The 22,930-nt window shown below is 38.0% G+C and overlaps 1 protein-coding gene across 1 annotated transcript; it reads right to left on the reverse strand.

The window, feature by feature from the left end:
* Positions 1 to 845: 845 nt before the first annotated feature.
* drd2a (dopamine receptor D2a) lies at positions 846 to 18,425 on the reverse strand. Its single transcript, XM_084127102.1, has 8 exons — positions 18,035 to 18,425; positions 15,211 to 15,521; positions 11,879 to 11,988; positions 11,320 to 11,456; positions 9,513 to 9,712; positions 8,365 to 8,448; positions 7,679 to 8,027; positions 846 to 2,146 (listed from the first exon to the last, which is right to left on the reverse strand). The coding sequence occupies exons 2-8, from the start codon at positions 15,493 to 15,495 to the stop codon at positions 1,959 to 1,961; spliced, it is 1,353 nt and encodes a 450-aa protein (XP_083983228.1). The 5' UTR covers positions 15,496 to 15,521; positions 18,035 to 18,425; the 3' UTR covers positions 846 to 1,958.
* Between the last annotated feature and the right edge of the window lie 4,505 nt (positions 18,426 to 22,930).

Consider the following 22,930-nt stretch of genomic DNA (forward strand, 5'->3'; position numbering starts at 1 on the left):
ACAGATTTAATCTCATCTTAAGGCCTTCAATGCAAGTCTATACGGATGACCCTGGGAGTTCTGACAGTGATTTGTTTTTCACAATCACTGCAGGATGATCATTTATAACGTCCCTTTACCTTACACACTGAAGTTTACTTTGTGATGCATTTATTGTTATGTTATAAGATACACTTAATGCCAACATATTAGTAAATAATTTAACTTTTTTTAAATTAAGATTTTACAAGAATTTAAAAGTGGAAAGTGGAGAATCGTTATTGAAAAACTCTGCCTACAGTTTTCCTCTGCTAGTAGATGCTGTAACTGGACCGTAATGTTTCTCCATTGACAGCCATTCAGAAGGCTTTGTGAAGGCATTTGAAAGAATACAATGGATATTTTTCTCTTTCTGCTGTATTACGACGTCACGGCTCAGGGTGGTTGTGGGTTGATTAAGGGCTTTGGACTTTAACATTGTTTCAAGGGATTTTGAATTCAAAATGCACATCTGAAGTTCTGGACCACACAAAGTTTAGCAGTGTAGTGGTGTGTGTATAACCAACAAAAAGCAGTGTGTTGATCATCAGCTGTGTACACAGATGGCTGCCATGGGGCTAATGTCATCGTGTTGTCCACAGAACATGCATTCATATCAAATGTTCTGTGCCACATCATTTGAGTCAACCCTCAGGCCAGAGAGGAACTTCATTTAAGCTCCAGTGTTCTTTTACCCCATAAAATTCACAGGAAAGTCTTTCCCCAAAGCTCTCGCAAGGTTTACGATGATGAACAATCAAAGATTTTGCTATCGGATAGCAGATATTGTCACTATCACTAAAACATCTGTCATGATACGGTAAACCGCCAGTGCACAATTACTTTATTCATATAAGCCTATATAACTGTGCAACATACATCTCATGAGAACATGCATTACATTGCAACGGCAGGCCCATCACATTCAAGGTGTGTCATATCAAGCATGAAAAGCTACGTATATAAACATAATAAATAGTCAAATGGAACCTTAAATTAAATTTACACTCATTTTGCTGACACATTTGGCTGATGCTCTCGTCAATCCACACAAACCAATCGTCAGGGACTGCATGCAGTTCATCCTTATTCTCCCCTTTTACTCCGTCAGTATTATCTTATCGTCCACCAAGACAAAAAAGGAACCGAAATGGTTAATGCTTCCATCGGGAACGCTGACAAACGACGGTCAAGGTTGTTATGTTTGAAAATCTCAGCATTTTACTGAAATGATATACTTTGCTTTTTTTTTAAATGTTAAATCCACTTTGCTGTAGGCATGGCACAAATGCTTTGATATTTGTACAGAAATTACAGTATGACCTGGCTGAATGTATTAAGGTTTCTGCCTGCTGTTAGTTGCTGAGAGAACATCTAACATATTATAAATGTGGGACATAACGTTGCAGACATGACTGGCATCAATAAGCTTTTCAACAGAAAAAAATTACAACCTCCATGCAATGCATGGCCTATTGGCTACTACAAAGCATCTGTTTGTATCGCAGTACTGCATGTCCTACCATGATTTAACATTTCCACCTACTGTAGCTGCATTTAGTTTCTGAGCAAATAATCAAATAAAAAAATAATACTGACAAACAGATAAGCAAAGGCATTGCTTGAAGTTGTATTCCAAACAACAATATTTGTCTGTGCTGAAGAGACTGCTTAAAAAGCCCCATCTCCCCCAGGGATTTTATATGCATTTTTCTTCTCTTTTTTGGGCAATATGATCTTGGAACAAAATCATTTTTATAATACAGACAATTTATATACATTCCTTTAGTTTTAATCTCAGTGAAATGCAAGCGATGTCGCCCCCAGGCCATAGTCCGCATGGGATCCGATTTTGATTCTTTAAATAATGTTTTACAGTGTGTCCACTGCAGATGAGGTATTATTTCCATCCCTTCTGCTCCATTGAAGCGAGTTCTCTCTCAACAGTGTAGAATCTTAATAAAAGCTTTGCGAAACTCAATGTTGAAAGTGGTGTATATGATGGGATTGACTGCACTGTTCACGTAGCCCAACCACGTAAAGGCAGTGTAAAGTTCAGGAGGGACATGCCAGTAAGTGTTCACAATGTGTGTGATGAAGAACGGCAGCCAGCAGATGATAAATACACCTGAAAATAAAGAAAAAAGATGTTGAAGAAAATATTTGGGTGGGCAATGTTAAGAAACTGTGCTTTATATATATACAGTTTCATTCAGGGGTTTTGCAGAGACAAGTTTTTTTTTTTTTTTTTTTAAAGCATTACAGGGATTATTCAAAACAAATAAATAGAAAAGAACAAAGGGAGGAAGCACATCACATGTCAATCATACAAGTGAAACATGAAACCTCCATCTGTATCCCTTATTTGTTACCCTTGACTTGGAAGTCTGTTAATATACATATCAAAGTCTTGTTTCCACAGAACGTCAAACTTGCTTAGGAGCAAAACCTTCGGATCCTTTTTGAAAAACATTGACCTGGTTTTAAAGTAATTTAACCGCATCGGGACGGGATGTGTCAGGCTGGTGGGCAGGAGTAGAGGCAGGCAGGTTGGACAAGAAATCCTCCATGTCACTCAGTTGTTTGAAGAATTTGGCGCCATCATACTGCACTCTAAGGACCGCCAGGTAAATCATGGAAAATCCCACTCCCTTCTCGCGGAGACGTTTTTTAACTGCGTCGAATGCCTGTCTTTTCCTGATGATTGCAGCCGAAAAATCCTCGTAGATGGAAATGGTATGTTGCTTGTACAGCAGCTTTCCGGCAGCTCGAGCAGCCTGTAAAATGCTGACTTTATCCTGAAAATTGTGGAGGTTCAGTATCACGGTGCGCGCGTTCTATTTTAATCTGGCCAGGCTTAACGTCGATATTCAGCAAATTGGGCAGCCATGATTTTATAAAACAGAACAGGGTTAGTGGCTTCCTCGCCCTCGGGTAGGCCGATTATTCTGATGTTGCATCTCCTGCTTCTGTTTTCCAAGTCATCTATTTTGTCAAGAGCTACCTCAAGAGTCACCTTCATCTTGACCAGATCTGCGTTATCTCTGGCAACAATGTCTTTCATCGTTGCAGCTCCAGCGACGCGGCCTTCAACCTCAGTAACATGCGCCGTCACCACGGAGAGCTTCTCCATCAATGGACCAATTTTGTTTTCGAGTGCTTTGTCTACTCCTGCAAGTACTTCCGAGGTGATACGTTTAGCTAGCGCATCCAATTTGCCAGCGTTTAATGATACATCCGCCATTTCAGGTGTATGCGCAGGAGTCGGTAAATTTGATTTGTTTTCGTCTTATGAGCATGTGTAATTTAGATTCAGTCTTTTCTCTGACATACTGTGTCAGCAACGCCCAGAATCACAGACTAAGGAAGGCTTATCAGACTGAAAGAGTTAAAATCAAAGGGCTCCACAGCAGCTCTGCAGAAACACAACTATTCCGCCATCTTGCGTCACGTGACTCCCAGAGACATGTTTTTAATGTCATGTAGTATTGTGCAGCTCAATAAAACAAATGGAAGATGAAATGCCATGTCTTACGCTGCAGTCCGTAACTTTTTTGGGTTAAAAATGATCCAAAATAATTTTTTGAGCAAATACACAACCAGCCAGTGTTCAAAACTGTCTGCTTGCCTTAGCTCGATTCAAAACGGGTAAGCTTGTAATAATGTTTTTAATTCCAGTGGTACTGGTGGATTTCCACGGGAAATTCGAGCATGTCTTTGCGTCATTACGTCACATCTGTACACATAAAGAAGGTTTCCCGGTTAGTAGGCTATGTTGCATGTGAGGATGTTGGAGGTGGAGATTTATAGCCTTTTCTCACAGCACTTGATATAATCAAACTTATCAATTTGATGGCGGATCCAGAAAGGTTCAAACGACAATCACCAGTGACAACTAGAGATTCACCCGTTGTAAAATGCAAAAGACTTCGGACTTCTGAGTGGCTACAGAAAAAAAGAGACTGCAACCGGGCCCATGCGAAAACAAGGATAAATATCGGAAGGGCATTAAATGTAGTCACTCAATGCTGATGTTGTTAACATTAACAATTTGAGAACAAAGTATAATTTGCACGGTTTGTCGTGATATGATAAGCAATCGTTAGATTTAATCAGCACGATTTTCTGCAATGCTTTTTTTCCCTTAGTTGGTCAGAACAAAAGTGGATGTTACTTACTTGTTCATATGATATTTTCCAGTGAAAATGCTTATGTTGGTCATACTTCCAAAAAGTAGAATCTGTGATTCCGAATGACAGTTTCCACACCGGCGCGGTGACTGACAGCCGCACATTCTCCTCAAAACATTGGATTCATCCGCGCTGTGCCATGCCAAGGCACAACCCACGTAAAGTTGATAATTCCGCGAGTAACTGTAATTGCAGATTTCGAACAGAGATGGCGACAAAGAGGAAAAACTATGGACTGCAGCTTTAATGTTAAATGAAAACAAACAGTGTTGTTAAAGCTGAAGTGTCTAATTTTTTGCACCATTATCTAACCATTTAACAGCAAAAAAATTAAACAGAACACATAGTCTGTCTGCTATTGGTTAGGCAATCAGATAGTACCAACCCCAGAGTCACACCATTGGCTGAGACAGTGTTGCTGTTGTCAGGCTGGTCATTTCACTCTGCGGCCATCTTTGAAATGCAAGCTTACAATTCATTTTTACATTTGAAATCACCACTGAAATCTGACAACTTTCTCATAAAATTTTGTTTCTTATGCTCGCATAGCATTAAAAAAGCGTATTTTTCCAGGCTATAGACCAGCCAATGCGCATGTACAATCCTAAGCGTGCATCTCGGAACACTGACTGTTTCTTCTAATGGCAGTTGCAGTGACACAATGACTTTACCGATTGCGATTGGCTCTTTTATTTAGAAGGCGTGACTTATGTCATATTGCGAGTTGCACTTTCGGTTACGCTTTATTTTAAGGTGACCTAGTTACATTGTACTTAAATAAGTACTGAGTAATATTACTTAACTCCATGTACTTACTATAGAGTTACGGTTAGGGTTTGGTTTAGGGTTAGTTACTTACAATTATGCATAATTTACTATTACTTACTAGAGTAAGTACATGTAGTAACGTCACCTTAAAATAAAGTTTTACTGCACTTTCTCCCATTCATAAGTAATATGAGCGCATCATCTTTTTGATGGAGAAATCACGCAGAGATGGCACGGATGTGTTCCTTAACCTCCTGAATCTGAGAAACATTCCCCGTGACTCGACGTTGGGTTCCCCTGAGCAACGCCTGTTGTCACAACAGACACGGTTAGAAGAAACAGTCAGTGTTCCGAGATGCACGCTTAGGATTGTACATGCGCAGCCATTCCTGTTAATTCTAGACTGTTGGAACCAGCCCCAAAACATACCCAGCAAGTCACTGCACAGCTTCTTACTAAGAGGATGACCCAAAAGCGATACTTCGATACATCAAGTCATCCACTGCAGCCATTGGTAGAGGGACAAGTTGTCAGAATGCAAACGCCGAAAGGATATGAGCGCCTTGGCACGGTAAAAGAGGTGAATAAGGAGCCTCGCTCATATACCATCCAATGCAATGGGAGAACATACAGGAGGAACTGACGCCACATCCTTCCTGTTGCAGAGCCCCCTCCATCACGGCTCACCCCAGAGAACGTTGACTCTCAAAGCACCACTACACATACAGGACTTAGCTCCCCATACACCACACTCACCACAAATACACCTTCCACAACCAGAATCCACACCTACTGACTTGACAAAGCACACAGTACAGTCTCCCACTAAGGTCAGTAATGTACCTTACAAAACACGTTCAGGTCGTATTTGCAAGCCGAATCCAAGGTACCAACAATGAGTTCCATCAATGGGAGATTCAGTGACACTCTGGTTCTTATTCTGAATGCCGGATAAATGCGTTGATTATGGTCATTTCCATATTGTCAGCATCATTCTTTATGATGTGTTTTCTTCATGCATATAGAGATCATCTTGTGATTTGCATCTGTTATTGTTCAGTTGTTCAATGCAATGGACACACTGTTATAATGGAAGTAATTCATGTTCTTGGTTGTTGATCAAGTTAAAGGGTTAGTTCACCCAAAAATGAAAATTCTGTCAGTAATTACTCACCCTCATGTTGTTCCAACCCCGTAAGACCTTCGTTCATCTTCGGAACACAAATTAAGATATTTTTGATGAAATCTGAGTGCTGGATCACTTCTCCATAGGCTGCTAGGTGACCGAAACTTGCTGGCCCAGAAAAGTTATTAAAGAGATCGTTAATATAGTCCAAGTGACTACAGTGGCTCAATCTTAAGTATATCAAGCGACGAGAATACTTTTTGTGCGCAAAAACAAACAAAAATAACGACTTTATTCCACTATTCATTTCCTTCTCTCTGGGCCTCTAGTTGGTTCACGTAGTGTTTTAGCGTAGCGCGTCTGTGTTACATGTCACCACGCATCACACACATGACCAGCGTCGGCCAATAGTGAGCCTACGTGGTGACGTGTAACACAGACGCGCAGCGCAAAAACACTACGTGAACCAACTAGAGGCCCAGAGAGAAGGAAATGAATAGTGGAATAAAGTCGTTATTTTTGTTTGTTTTTGAGCACAAAAAGTATTCTCGTCGCTTGATATACTTAAGATTGAGCCACTGTAGTCACATGGACTATATTAACGATCTCTTTAATAACTTTTCTGGGCCAGCAAGTTTCGGTCACCTAGCAGCCTATGGAGAAGTGATCCAGCAAAAATATCTTAATTTGTGTTCCGAAGATGAACAAAGGTCTTACGGGGTTGGAACAACATGAGGGTGAGTAATTACTGACAGAATTTTCATTTTTGGGTGAACTAACCCTTTAATGTCATACCCTAGTATTGATCATTGTTAAGTATGTTTACTCTCTTTCTATGATTGATAGTTTCATCTAAAGGAAGCGGATGTAGATCATTGTGATAAATGATCTGTACAGAAGTACAATATAATTTGTATATTCTAACATGTTACTTTAAAAGTGTTGGGCTCTTTAAGAACGTCCTTCTCCCTCAGTGCACAGGTACTAGGAATATACACATGAGCTGTTCGAATACTGGATATGTAGTGTTGGCAAATAAAGCTCTGTTAATAAAAATCATTCCGTTCACATGTGGCAGTCGCTGTGTAATTCCTGGGACGTACAACACCTACTATATAGTGTGCAAAAAAAAAAATTGGCATAGAGTCCCAGGATGACCGCGAATGTCTCAAAATGAGCCGTTCAGGAAATTACTCCAATGTCACCTCACATTGGAACAAGCCCCGCTCATGTACAATGTCACCGCGATAGAGATGATAATCCAAACCAAACAGGTGTTTTGTTCGTTTTTTGGCAGATTATCCAAGGCACGAGCTATAAAGGCACAGCACTATTCTGGAAAGCGGGTTGGGAGCAGCAGCTCATTTGCATTTACAGATTATAGCATGTTTTTGCTTCCACTCAAAAATGTGCATTGGCAACATGGTATAATAAATGTATAATAAATGATCTGTGTTGTTTTGAGCTGAAACTTCACAGACACATTCTGGGGACACTTGAGACTTATATCATGTAAAAAGGGGCATTATAGGTCCCCTTTAAAGTATTGTAACATCAAATAACATAACACACTTACCAAGGACAATAGCTAACATCTGAGTGGCCTTCTTCTCCTTCTGCTGGGAGATTTTACGTTTGTTAAGAGTTTTGACCGATGTCTGTGTTTTGCCAGTGGGGGAGACCTGGATCTCAAATGCTTTGGCCACTTTTGTGATATTGCTGGTGTTGCCATTTCTTTCAGGTTTGACACCAGCTTCAGGCAATGGGGGTGATATGTCAGTCTCTCTTACATTAGAGCTAACCAGCCTGCTGTGATGTTGACCTGCAGCAGACTGATCCTGCTTCCTCTGTTTCGGAGGGTTTAAGTTTGTGATCTCATCCATTTGGATGTCGTCCCCATTGTTTACCACCTCCTTTATGAAGATCTAACAAAAAAAAGAGATGAAAAATAAGTAATTTTGGCTAAATGTATAGCTGAAGTGCACATGACCAAGCCTTGATATAAAAAGAAACGAATCCCCTACAAAACAAAAATGGTTTACTCTATCAAACAGTTCATTTCATAACAACTTGTTTATTGGTTCAGTCAATATAACTTCATATAAAGTTAACCGTGGGTGCAGAGATTAACATTTAATATTTGCTGACACATTGTCATTTCTCAAATGTCATCTGTCATCAATACTTCTGGTGGATACAACAAGCAGCAGCTCAAAAATCCTGTGAGCGATATTTTGAAAGCAAGAGTAAAATTGGCTGTACCACGTTTTTGTTGTTCACAGGAAAATTCCCGCTGGACTTGACGATCACAGTGCACAGTTTCACATCATCAGGATGAGTGCATTTCTGAAACACACATGGGAGAAACACCAGACTGTTTTGACAGATTTAGATCAGAAAGGAATTAGTTGTCCAGCCCCAGGTTCAGTTTAAATTTATTTGCAATTATACAAATCGGAGGAACATGCAACTGCAAGGTTAGTAATTCCATTCGGTTACATTACTATTTTTTTTGTGTGCAAATGTCAGCTTATAGATCATGTTTATAGGTAATGCGCAGGAAAAGTTTCCAAATCCTTTAACATTTTAAATTACCTGCTCGACATAAGGATGATTGCTAAAGCTTTGCATTCTCAGTCTACACAGCATTCGTTTTGGATGGATATGTGGTAAATCTAAAGCTCATTTTAGGTCTAAACCCAAAAGTTCAGTGTTCTGAAAACAAGAAACTTGCTATATAGATGGATACGTATGAATTTTGCACTTCAAAATGAAAGCATTCCTGAAAAAAACATGATGTTGATCTAAAGCCTGTTTTCACATCAGAATGCTTTAGAGGAGTCACAACAAACCACTGATAGGAGAAGTGATGTTTACTTATGCCATCAGGACACAGCATGAGAACTCCCTAAACACAAATGGCTCTCAATAATGCACTGATGCCCTTGAAGAAGCTTAGGATGGGTAGATAAGCTATCAGTTTCTTTGAATAATGCTATATTGAATTTATTCTGCTGCGGCATGCGCTCCATGGAGAAGCCTGAATGTCACTGCACTGTGTAAAACAATGCAAAGACTAACAATGCATTATAATAACAGTGTTATGAAGCAGTGGTCATTTCCTGCATTGATTTGCAGTATGTCGGGAGAATCAATACAAGCAGAAAAAAAGGAAAAGGTCATTCTAGACAAGCTATGATCACAGATGCACAACCTGAAATATGTACTACTATTCATTACTATCCACCTGCTCATCACTGATACACTGCTAATGGGAATTACAGTGCTGATGAATTACTATGAAATTCATTTGACACTGCAGTTTTTTAACAATCCCAATTCACTAAACTATACTTGAGTGCTAAGCAAGTAGAAACTTTCACAACTCGTCATCAAGCAGCTGTTCTCACCTTTATAGTCGAGCTCATATCCATGTCCGTTGCTGGGCATGTGCGTTTAGTGTTGACACGTTTCCGTCTCTTTCGCAGTACCACGTAGATCTGCACATATACTAGCAGCGTTATTATGAAAGGAACGTAGAAGGACACGATGGAGGAGTACACTACAAAGGCAGGGTTTGCGATAACACACAGAGCATCATCATGGGTGTCTGTAACAGAAAATACAATGAAAATGAGCTAGGAAAGAAGATGCCAACATTGTTACATTATAAGTTTTTGTCTAGTTTTTCAAACAATCAGTACACTTGTTTCAACACATTTTATATATATATATATATATATATATATATATATATATATATATATATATATATATATATATATATATATATATATATATATATATATATATATATATATATATATATATATATATATATATATATATATATATATATATATATATATATATATATAAAATGGCACTGTCTGCCACATGGCACTGGAGTCAATGGTTTCATATGATTTTGAAAAACATTTGATACAGTTTTCAAGAAAAGATTCATTTGAATTGCGCTTAACACACTGGTGCTTTGTAGGAGTTCTCTTTATGATATAATGTCCTGCTGATGTTTTTCATTTTTCTTTTTTGCATGTTGGTGACACCACAGGACTTTGAGTTGGGTACAAAAATGATTCAAATATTAATAATCATTAATAAACATAATATGCGTATCTAACAGTGCAAAGCGCCCAACTTATCTTGCAGTGTGATTCATGCCCACGAGTACCTGACCCCCATCCTCCCACTACAAGCAGTCAAGCAGAAGAATGCTGATTATATTACTTTCTCTAATATAACTTTCAAATGAAGCCGTGACCTAATTTATTTGAGCTGCCCTTAACACCAGTGTGCATGCAAGATAATGACACTAATACTCTGTAAATTCAGCTCTTTAAGTGCAAACTGTTACATTGTACCATAATAATATTTCTAAGCAGAAGCCAATTTTTCAAGCTTAGGACAAGGTTTGCACAGAGTTTAGCGATCATATTCCTTATGGTTATTAATTTACATGTAGAATATAAAATGCAGCAAAGTGGAGTTAAGCACAGTAGGAAATAAACTTAATATAGATATAAAGCAGTATATTGGCTTCTAAGGATTCTTTTTATAATGTCTATTCAATCATTTACTCGTCTTCCACAATAATTCAATGTCTTTATCTTCATTTAAAGACATTTCTCAGCAGATACATAAAATTAATTACACTGATTAATTAATCAGATATGAATAATTGGATTACAAAGTTTAACAGTGCACTACTGTTCAAAAGTTTGGGGACGGTAAGGTTATTTTAATGCTTTTGAGCTCACCAAGGCTGCATTTATTTGATCAAAAATACAGTATGAACAGTAATGTTGTGAAATATTTTTACAGTTTAAATGTATTTAAATTACAATTTAATTTTAAATGCAATTTATTTCTGTAATGTCAAAGCTTCAGTGTCATTATCATGAATGTTGGAAACAGTTGTGCTGCTTAATATTTTTGTGGAAACACTGATACATTTTTTCAGGATTCTTTAAGCAAACGAATGCTCAAAAGAACAGCGTTTTTTGAAATAGAAAGCTTTTAAAAGATTATAAAAAATGTGTTTAATGCATCTTTACAGAATAAAAGTTTTAATTTCTTTCTTTCAAAAAAAAAAAAAAAAAAAAAAAAAATCTTACTGATCTCAAACATTTGAACAGTGATAGACTGTCCTGATCTCAAACATTTGAACAGTGATAGACTGTCCCAGTCCATATTTACCAGTATTATTGAGTCCAAACAGCAGTGGACATGATATAGCAAAAGACAGAATCCAAACGACAGAAATCATGACTGTGACCCTCCTTTTAGAGCTGTAGCGTGTGTTGTATAACATAGGCATGGCTACAGCTGTGTACCTGTGGGAGATACCAGACAAAAATAGATTAATTGTTGTTTTAAAATGCGACCGGTTTCATATTCTTACATGTCTCTGGACATGATTTTCCTAATATATCTGTAATCATGTGACTATTATTTTTGGTTATTCCCATGATCTCTGTACTCCCTTCTATTCTTTCTTTCTAATATCGGATTACTTACTGTATAAATAGAGACGTTTCGTATGAACCCTCTATTGATCTAACAAGTATTCCTTACTATTCTGAGCTCATGTAAGTGACGATGTACAATGAAGTTCTCATCATTTGTCTATATATAACAACCTCAGCACCAAATGTAGTTTATTTTCAGGTGTGTAAAAGCTGAGGTTGGTCCCTCTGAGCAACCAAATTATGTCTTGGTCAGCATTAGACGACTCTTGTAATGGCAGTGGACCTACCTGTCGATACTGATGGCACATAGATTGAGTATGCTTGCTGTACACATCATCACATCCAGGGTGACAAAGATATCACAATGGATTGTGCTGAACCGCCACTCTCCCACCACCTAGGAGGACAGACATGCAGCTTATTGAATGCAAACCTACTGTAACGTTGAGGCAGGAATGAAGCGGAGAGAGAATCCACATGCAAGCACTACTTTAATAAAGTAAACAGGTAATCCAGGGCAAACAATGGAACTCAGGACAGGAACATGGAAACAGCTACAACGACAGACAAACGACAACTGAAGCACAGAGGTTTAAATACACAGGCAAACAAGCTAAACAAGATAACAAGGAGGCGTGGTTAATCAGAAACACCTGGGGAGACTAATAAACAAGAAAAACTACAAAGGACTACAAAACATGGCACAGGACAGGAAATAACAAAAGTCCACACAAGACAGGAATCATGACACCTACTGTTTACCTGTAAATGTGCAATAGTTAGTTACTTGCCAGAAGCACTGCATATTATTAACACAGTATCTTTAGATTATAAATATCCATGGTAACACCACAGTCACTTGCTATACTCGTCTGAAAGTCTGGGAGTCGATTTGCAACAGCTTCAGCCACTACAATAATGTTTAAAGCAATAAAATATTGGCATTTTCTCTGGTTTCATTGATAAAACTGGCAGAGAGAAGCAATATAGCACAGGTCAGCCTCATCCACAGTTTGCATCTCCTGAGTTGGCTGGCAGAGCTTTCTGAGCCTCCTCTGATTAATGCGTGTCCTCAGGCAAGCCGAGGGACTCAGAAAGCTCTTGATGGTCTTAGGTCCCTGCCTTTGGAGTTTGCATCGCTGTCATTGATTAAAGAATTATTTGACACCTCTAATGAAAGCGGCTGTGAGTTGCCGGAATCAGTTCATCACCATATCACTAAACTAAGATGAAATGAGCCTCACCGCTATCATTCTCAGACATCGCTAGTGATCAAAACATGTCCTTGCACTAATAGAGGGAGAGAGAGGGGAGAGAAACAGAAACTTTTTAAATTGCTGGGCACAGATAGAGTTGTGTGGCATTCAGACATGACCTGAGAATGCATTTAAATTCCAATTTAATTTCGGAATTTAAGGAGAAAAGATTTAATAGTGTCTAATGTATTCAGCATCCAGCATCCCCGTGACCCTAAAGGACATGTGGTTTGGAGAATGGATGGATGGAATTGCTATATTAACAAACTTATTTCAGATATAGGTTTCTTTTAGAATTCATTTATGTCTGCCAGTTACATCGTTATGCTGGTAGGTGGTGACAAATAACTGTTTTAATGAGTGAGAATCATTGAATCAATTCAAACAATTCATTAAACACCACTGATTCATTCAGGAATGAAACACTAATGAGATGCACAATGGTTGATTCTGCTATTTTAAATTAATTTAGCTTTTGGAGGAAAAATAGACAAAGTAACTTGCAATATTGTAATTAATTCTAAGTTATATAATCAGTAAATTTAAATTTTGATCTGAAGTCTAAAAACAATGTGGTGGACATTGTGGCACTAGGTCTAATCAGTTGAAACCTCTGTAGTCTGATTGTGTTGAATTGCAAATCAGTAAATTCATCCTGCCATTACTTTTCAAATTCATTTGAATTACTATTCAATTCAAATTCATATTTAAGAGTTAGTTCAACCCAAAAATGAAAATTCTGTCATTAATTACTCACCCTCATGTCAATCCAAACCCTTTTTTCATCTTCAGAACACAAATGAAGATCTTTTTTATGAGATCCGTGACCTTTCTGACCACTTTCAAGACCCAGAAAGGTAGTAAAGACATTGATAAAATAGTTCATGTGACTACAGTGGTTCAATCTTAATATTATGAAGTAACGAGAATACTTTTTGTGCGCAAAAAACAAACAAAAATAATGTCTTTATTGAAGGATTTCTTCTTCAGTCTCCTACACTGTTCACGTTGTAACCACAGTGCAGCGCTTCTGAGTTCTACGTCAGAACGCCGACGCCAATTGGTCGACGCTGTTCACGTGAGCACCACGAAACATGCGTGTGATGCTGACGCAGGAGCTGGCCAATACAAAGCCGGCGTTCTGATATAGAACCCAGGAGCACTGCACTGTGGTTACAACGTGAACAGCGTGAACCACTGTAGTCACATGGACTATTTTAACAATGTCTTTACTACCTTTCTGGGCCTTGAAAGTGGTAATTGCATTGCTGTCTGTGTCTGTGGAGGGGTCAGAAACCTCTCGGATTTCATCAAAAATATCTTCATTTGTGTTCCAAAGATGAACGAAGGTCTTGCGGGTTTGGAACTAACCCTTTAATAAACGGAAAGGGGGACATTTTTTAAACTGCATTTGGCCCAACCCTGCAGCTAAGCTAAAGCACTTGATTCAATTGGTCATTTCTTGCTAGCATAGTTAGGTTCCTTTTCATGACACATTTTCATCATGTTCTGAAGATATTTTGAAGTTGTTTACGAAAAACGTCTTTTGGAATGATGATCTCATCTGTCCTAATAATAATATTGAGGACATTCATTTAGCAACGCACCAAAAGCAATTTTTATTTAGCCAATAATAAGAAATTTAATTTCATCCATCTCACAGTAGCACTCCTTAATGTTCTGTTCACGCGTACAAATGATTCAAGCTAAATAAATTATGACCTTGATTTATTAACTGAGAATGCAGTTACTCAATGCTGCCCTTTAAGAGAAAAACAACACATCACAAGATATCAAAAGGCTAATTTGATACAGGGAGATATAATAAGGCTGTAAATTGAATGTGCTACATATGTACAGTAGTGTCACATTTTTTCAACCCATTGTTCAGAGCTCAATTTAAAATCACACAATCAACCTGCTTGCATTTATCTCAGAAGAACATGAGTCAAAATTATGATCTTTATGCACATTTCAACCTATGGATTATGCTTGCAATCTGATAGCTTTGCTAATATGTTTGGCTCAATGACATGCCACAAGGGAGGCTTCTCTTGATTGAAAATAACTACTAACCCGTGGCTAGGATCAGACATCCAAGAATTAGACATGTGCTTGTGGCTACTGCAAATTGATTGGCTAAAATGAGGTTTAAGACAATGGTGCCTGCAGCTCTTCTTAGTTCATTCTTGCCCAGATTGACTCTAATGAGTTATGAAGAAGATGGCGAAAGAAATTACAATCTAATCAGTTGAAAATAATTGAATAATCTGTACTTGCATTATTACAAACTACATATGGTTCATGGTTAAAATCATTTTAGCATTCCCAACAAGGAAGGATCCGATCATGCTGAAACCTACCTCGAGGTAAACCACCCATGGCATCACAAGTGTGGCAACTAGCAGATCAGCCACAGCCAGGCTGACTATCAGGTAGTTGGTGGTGGTCTGCAGGGCTTTCTCCCTAGAGACGGCCATACACACCAGCACATTACCGAAGACAATGACGAAAATGAGCAGCGTGAGAAGCATGGCGTAATAATTGTACTGATGCCGCCCCCCTTCTTCCGTGGCATTGAAGTCCCGGGATCCATTTTCATTTTCAAAGAAGCTCTCATTATAGGCATACTCCGTGAAGACTTCCATCAGATGGTTGAAGCCAAGCTGAGACTCTAGAACCGAAGACAAGAAATTTATTTATTAAAAAAAATCCAGCATTTTATTTTTTTAAGTCACATGTTTTGTATCACGGGGAGTGATACAAAACACGTCAACCAGTCATCACGTCTTATCACATCAACCAGATTACACAGCATGTCTCACTAAGTTTTGGCATGAAACATCAGTCTTTTATTGGAACACCTGAGCAGAAGCTTTCACTAGAAAGCTCAGGGCTGTGGCCTTGCGCTGCGTGGTACACTGTGTAAAGTCTATCCTTTATTTATGGGTGATAGTTCGCTTAGCTGCCCTGAAAAGCCTGTGTTTGAACTCTAGATGTGACTTGACTAACTAGGACAGGAGTCTCCTCCCTCCCTACTGTTTCCCTTGAACGATGTCCAAGAATACATACAGAAACATAAGCAGTATCAGCTCAATAATAAGTATACTGTCTCTGCAAATTGAGAAGAAAAAGGAAACCGCACAATGAGCAGTTGTTGTTTGTTCAATATTTAGCAGATTTTGCAGAATTCGTGAGAGCTCAGCACAAAATGTATTATAGCCCATAACGAGGAAATGGATGAAATGAATTTGCATTTCATGACAATTTAACCTATTGTGGCCATCTCAATGATATCAAACTCAGAATTTGTTCTCAGTCTCAAACTTAGTCTACTTGTCTTCTTAAGTTATCTTCTATGTTGTTAATTATGGCTTTGAGATGGAAGGGACAAGGTACAGCTTAAATAGACAGTTTAGGGGATTTTTTAAAAATGTCCAAAGTAAATGGGGTCCAAAACAACACTGGATGCCATTGACTTTCACTGTATGGACAAACAAGATTTTTCTCCTCGAAATATCTTTTTATCGGCGTTCCACCGATAAAAGAAAGTCACAAAGGTTCCAAACGTCATCCTAGAAATATATTTATCATATCAAATTTTTATAAGTGCCTGGCTACATATTAAAATGTGTCAAATTCCATTTTGAACACATCACACCTGTCAATTTGCACTGCCTTAATTGCCTTAATTTGACTAAATCAGAAAGATATGTAAGAGAAAAGACAGAGGCAAGAACGCTTGAACCTTGCCGCACCCTGAATGTAACATCACTCAGGGTCTCAGCAGCGCCTCGTCGGCAATTGTGCAATGTAAATGAACAAATGCTGTAGGCAGAACTACAAAAGCAATATGTTGTTGTCACTTAAACCGTTCAATATGATAGTAAAAAAAAGCATTTTGCTGGGGGAAAAACCCATTCAAAAACACCACAATCACAGACGTAACCCACTCTTGTGTGAAGGGACCACCCCTTATCGGTTTTTCCACATAATTGCCTCTTTAGCTCTCTCAGTGTCAGTTTTGATCATGAAAGCTGTCTCAGAGTTGACACTCCCTGCAGAGGAAGAAATTATGTGTTTTCATGCTTTCGCATATCAGACTTTCATAATAATGTGCGATTGTGTTTGTTTGTTGGGTTTTGAATGGGATTTTAAATCAACAATTCAGGATGTGCATTTATCTTTAGATAAGTGTTCATTAACAACTGAATCAAACCTAAAAGAAAGCCTCACACACTTCAGTATAAGCTTTAGTCCCTGCAGCTGTTTTGTTTTTGTTCATTAGAATAAAATTGTTTACAGGAGGAACTTCTACATATGTATTTAGATTAAAATTAAACAAATTTAAACATTTGATAGGCTACTGTGTACTTATTGTGAACATCTATCTACCTATCTATCGATAGATAGATATTAATATTATACTATCAAACTTCATATGAAGAGTTCAGATGCAAAAGTGCCATCTGAAAATTTCTTCTAGAATGGTCATTTTTATCAAGCTTGTATATTTAAGTTCTGTAATTTCACTTAAATGACAATTAATAGGTAATTTTCATTGCCATTTAAGTGAAATTACTGAACTTAAATATACAAGCTTGATAAAAATGATCATTCTAGAAGAAAATTTCAGATGGCACTTTGGCTTTTGCATCTGAATCATATATTGCATATGGTGAGACGTTTGATTACTTTAACATAAATGCATTCATAGTGCAGTTTGTAGTGTTTAGTAGACAGTAGTTAAATACATATAATATAATTGTCCCAAACATAAAAACTACTAAAATTAAACGATTCTAAGTTAAGATTAATTGAAAACAACCGTGACAATGTCTATATTAATCATGGGTTAGATCCTTATTTTCTCTCCCTTACCCTCTTATTCCCTCTCTCTCTCTCTCTCTCTGTAACAAACACCCGCGCACACATCATCGCACACACAGATAAATTACAGTAATTTAGTCTCTTTGAAAAAAGGTTGAATTAATTGGAGAAGATAACAACCCGATTTTACACATAGTCGTCTGAAACAAAGGCTTGTTTTCCACACGCAGTGGAGTAAAAGTTTGTCTGAAAGTGTCAGCATCAGCGAACATCTGTTAATTAGCAGCTCAACTGTTTCCTAATTATTCATGTACAGAAATAACTAGTTCACGAACAAGAGAAGATGCCGTGCTGTACCTTCAAACCGCAGCTTTCATCCAAAGAGCGGAAGTATTCCGTTTCTTATATTTTAAATCCACTTTTCTCCATCGGATACACTTGTCCAACCGAGCGACTGTAACTGTATTTCTCTTCTGTCTCAAGTACAGCTCCACGGGTGGATACAACCACTGTAAACCGGCGAGCACGAACACTACTTCCACGGGGTAATTTCATTTTGGTGGTTAAAAGAAGGTGAACATGATATAAATATGCCTTTCCTGGTTTTGTGGAGGTTTTAAACTGCACTTAGCAGGAGCAACCCATATCCGTTTGAGAGTCCAAGCGGAGTGTGAGCAATGCGCGTGTGAGCGCAGCATCCGAGCGCGCGCTTTACGCACGCGGTAACCTTCAGCATCCACTGAGGGACAATCTCAGTCCCTCCAACAGAGATTGAGAAGGTTGGAAAACTAGGCGGGGCTGTTACATAAACATCAGTGAGAATAAAATACAAGCGTTGCATTCTTTAATCACAATCTTTTTCTTTTCAAAACCCTGTAACTGATCTTATAGTAGGCCTACTGATTTCTTTCTTTCAAGAAATGAATAACGATTCATCTTTAAACTGGAAACTATCTATTAGTGTATAGTTACTTATATGTTTTATATTTTGGGTTTAATAAAAAAATTGTTTGGAAAATAAAATTATTAAAATAAAGGTGGTGATTTGGATTTATTTAGCCTTTTCTTTTTCATCCCCAACCTTGGGCAAAAAAAATTGACCAAGCCAAAAATGGCAAAAATATTTAGTGGTCTTTTAATGGTCTTAACCATTTTAATCACAAATCACCGGTCAGGAAAGAATTGCACAAATACTGTAGATAAAGTAAATTAGCATGGAATAGCCTTCCCCTTTGTTTTCCTGCAGACAGCTTTTTACAGGACGAAGAGTCAGCGTTGTTCCACTCAGTGTTAATGGCTTCAAACAATTCATGATTTGTTGAAATTGTGTCCCAGTTCGTTTGAGTTTAATGTGAGACCAAATATTTATTAGGCTATAGGGTTCAAATCTGGACTCTGAACAGACCAAAACATGAGCCTGATGGACATGAGTCACTTCTTGGTTGTCTTTGCAGTTTGAGCAGGAGAATTGTCTTGTTGAAAAATAGCATCTGATCATTCCTCTTTAGATAACAACTTTTCATTTATGGGAAGCAAGCCATTCTGCAATGTTCTCCTGTACTCCAAAGCATTAATGACTTCTCACAGTGAAGTAGCTCACCGATACCAGCAGCTAAAAAGGCTCCCCACACAATGACAGCTCTTCTTTCATGCTTCGCTGTGATAAAGATGCATCTATTATTATATTTCTCAGCCGATTTTTTTAAGACTGCTCTGGAGCATCACCATGCAACTCGTGTTTCATTGCAATTCATTGTTTTTAAGGTGCTTTAAGACAAATCATGTGCAAATTCATAAGTCAACACCATTGCTGAGTATTTTCTCCTTAAAACTTCAGTGAAAAAAAGACAGTCTTAAAAACGCGGTTTAAAATCGCTGGTGTTTCTGGCGTCACAAACTACCTTGTAACCAATCACGTCAATGTGCTGGCTTTAGCATATCATTAACAGCGAACAAGCAGGGGAGTCTTGAGAGATGCCACTTATCCCGGTATATTTTTTTGCTGTATTTTACGATGTTATGATAAACTATATGCCTTTCTCTACTGAGTTGTTCAAAGCGTTTCTGATGATTGTTAGAAGGCAGCTGTCTGACTCTGAGATGGCGAAGGGGAACATGGTTTGTGTGACACATTAGCTGTTTTATAACAGTCAAGCAAAGGCTAATCATATTAATTACCGTTGTGTGTCCGACATTGTAAAGAGCGATACCATTGTGCAGCATCTACTACAGTAAGTTGGCCGAGTGAATCTGTGAGCTGGCATGAGTGAATGGAGGTGAGGATAATTAGTATGTTCATGGATACGCATATTAAATGAAGCTATTTTAAGACATGAAGAATTTTTTTTCACAGGAAAAAAAAGTTTAAATATGTCATTTTGGTGATCAAAGATGAGTTTTATCATATAGTAGTAGGCTACTTGGATAGTTACTTGGTGAGACAAGATGGCGCCGTTATGTTTGGCAAGCCGTCTGTCGCTCTTCCTATTGTGGACTCTGTTTAGTATTTATGCTTCTCTGTGATCAATACATGGCCTACAACCTTCATCTATGATCGGCAAATGCTGCTAGATATAAAAACTTTGCCGGCGTTGGATTTGGACTATTGTCCCTGGCTCCCTTGATGTGTCTATGGTGTGCCTACTTCCCCGGGTTCATCGAGTTGGAGTGCACCCTCAGTATCTGCGCCCGCTAAACAGAGGGATTCAATCAGAGAGCGATCCCCCACCGCTTAGGATGGCATTACTCAATGTGCGGTCTTTGGTAAATAAGACTTTCATTCTACATGACTTCTTTATCTCACGGAACCTGGATTTTCTGTTTATGACGGAAACTTGGAATAAAGTGGGGGACTCAAGTTCCTTTTCCATAGTCGTTTCCCAAAACTGCTCATTTCTTAACTCTCCGCGATCTTCTGGTCTTGGGGGAGGTCTGGCCGTTGTTTTTAAAAACTCCTTTCACATCCCGACAGACGTTTTAGAGAGCTTTGAGGTCCAAATGTCTTTAATGGACATGGCAAATCCAGTATTATGTGCAGTTGTTTACCGGTCCCCACAGTTTAATATTTTTTTGAGTGAATTTTCAGACTTTCTGGGGAATGTAGTAACAATGTATGATAAAATTTTACTGCTTGGTGATTTTAATATTCATATCTGCTGTCCAAGTAAGCTACTAACCAAGGATTTTTGTAATCTATTGGATTCTTTTAGTTTTTCTCAATATGTACAATGTCCTACACATGTTCATGGTCATATCCTGGACTTGGTATTTGCTCACAGATTTTCTATCACGGACATGGAGATAAGAGACAATGGGTTTTCTGATCACATATCTGTGACATTTACAACTGCCTTACCTCGTCGATCAAACCTGCTCAGGCTCGATGGGTTCGTTGTTTTTCTCCTACAGCCTGCAAGGACTTTGCTACTGCATATAAAGCAGCTGATTGAATTATTAGCTATGAATCGGCTATCAGAAAGCCAGGACGCTGATGCATATATATCTCAGTCTTTTTAGTAATACCTGCTTGGACATTGTTAACAACATTGCTCCCTTAAAAACTAAACGCTCTATCAAAAAATCTTCAGCCTGGTTTAATGACTCTATTCGCTTACTCCGACGAAACTGTAGACGGGCAGAACGCAAATGGCTCAAGGACTGGCTGCAGGTATCTTATGATATTTTATGGGAGTCTCTCTATGTTTTTCAGAAAGCCGTTAAGTCTGCTAAATCTAAATTTCTTTCAGAGATTGTCTCAAAAAATCATCATAGACCAAGAATTTTATTTTCCACTATAGATTCTGTTTTAAACCCTATGGTTGATGTTTTCCCTGATGTGTCTGATTTTTTTATGTGAAAACTTTTTATCTTTTTTTGCTCTGAAGACAACAAGGTCAAGACCACAAACACTGTTGATTTCTTATGTTTTCTCTGAAGTGCCTAGGTGCTCATCTACCTGGAGCATGTTCGATCCAGTTTCTCTACATACTTGCAGAGATATTGTTGAACATCTAAAACCAACTTCTTGTCCATATGATATTATTCCGTCACACTTTTTTAAGCAAATCGTCGATATTATAGGGCCTATAATCTCCTACCTATCTCCTGTTTTTTATTAACATTTGTTTGAGTACTGGTACAGTCCCTGACTACCTAAAACATGCTTCAATTACTCCCCTTCTGAAAAAATCTAATCTTGACATATCTGACTTAGGTCATTTCAGACCAATTTCTAATCTTCCATTTATCTCAAAAATCTTGGAAAACGTTGTTTTCACTCAATTACAATCTTTTCCGAGTATAAATTCATTATATACTTTCCAGTCAGGATTTAGGAAACTACACAGCACCGAATCCGCTCTATTGAAAGTTACTAATGACATTATGCTGACTACACATAATGGGAGTGCTGTTGCTCTGGTCCTTTTAGATCTCAGCTCTGCTTTCGATATGGTTGATCATACAATTCTTATTTATAGACTGAATAATTATGTAGGCATTCAGGGTACCATTTTAAATTGGTTCCAGTCTTTGGTAAAACTTTACTTGAAGGGGTTTGCATGACATGACACCTTCATAATCATGACATGACACATGCCATGAATATGAAGGAGGTTTTATGCATGTTTATGACAACTGTCATTAAGTGTCATTTGCTCAATTATTTATGCAAATATGACATTGTTTAAGATGTCTTTGTTATGACAACTTGACATAAACCAATACATCATAACCTGTCAGTGTCTTTGTCATGACAACTTGACATACACCAATACATCATAACCTGTCATAAATGTGTCATAAACATAGCAGATTAATTATCGAACTTAAGAAACTACTTACACTTAATGACAGTTGTCATAAACATGTATAAAACCTCCTTAATATTCATGACATGTGTCTTATGCGCACCCCTTCAAGTAAAGTGTTACCCAGTCTTTTTTAACCAAGAGAAACTTTTCTGTATGCATTGTAAATCATACTTCCTCAGCAGCACATCTTTCCTGTTGGTGTACCACAGGGATCTATTCTAGGTCCGATATCATTTTCTTTATATTTGCTGCCATTGGGTTAAATTTTTTCCAAATACGGAGTATCATTTCATTTATACGCTGACGACACCCAACTGTACTTCCCATTAAACAAAACAATCCAAGCTCTTTAGAAGTCCTGCTTGCATGTTTTCAGGAACACACAATTTTTTAGCTTTAAATGAGAATAAAATTGAAGTAATACTGTTCGGACCAAGTGATT

Source organism: Abramis brama (assembly GCF_963993115.1).
Source record: "Abramis brama genome assembly, chromosome: 10".
NCBI classification, from domain to species: Eukaryota; Metazoa; Chordata; class Actinopteri; order Cypriniformes; family Leuciscidae; genus Abramis; species Abramis brama.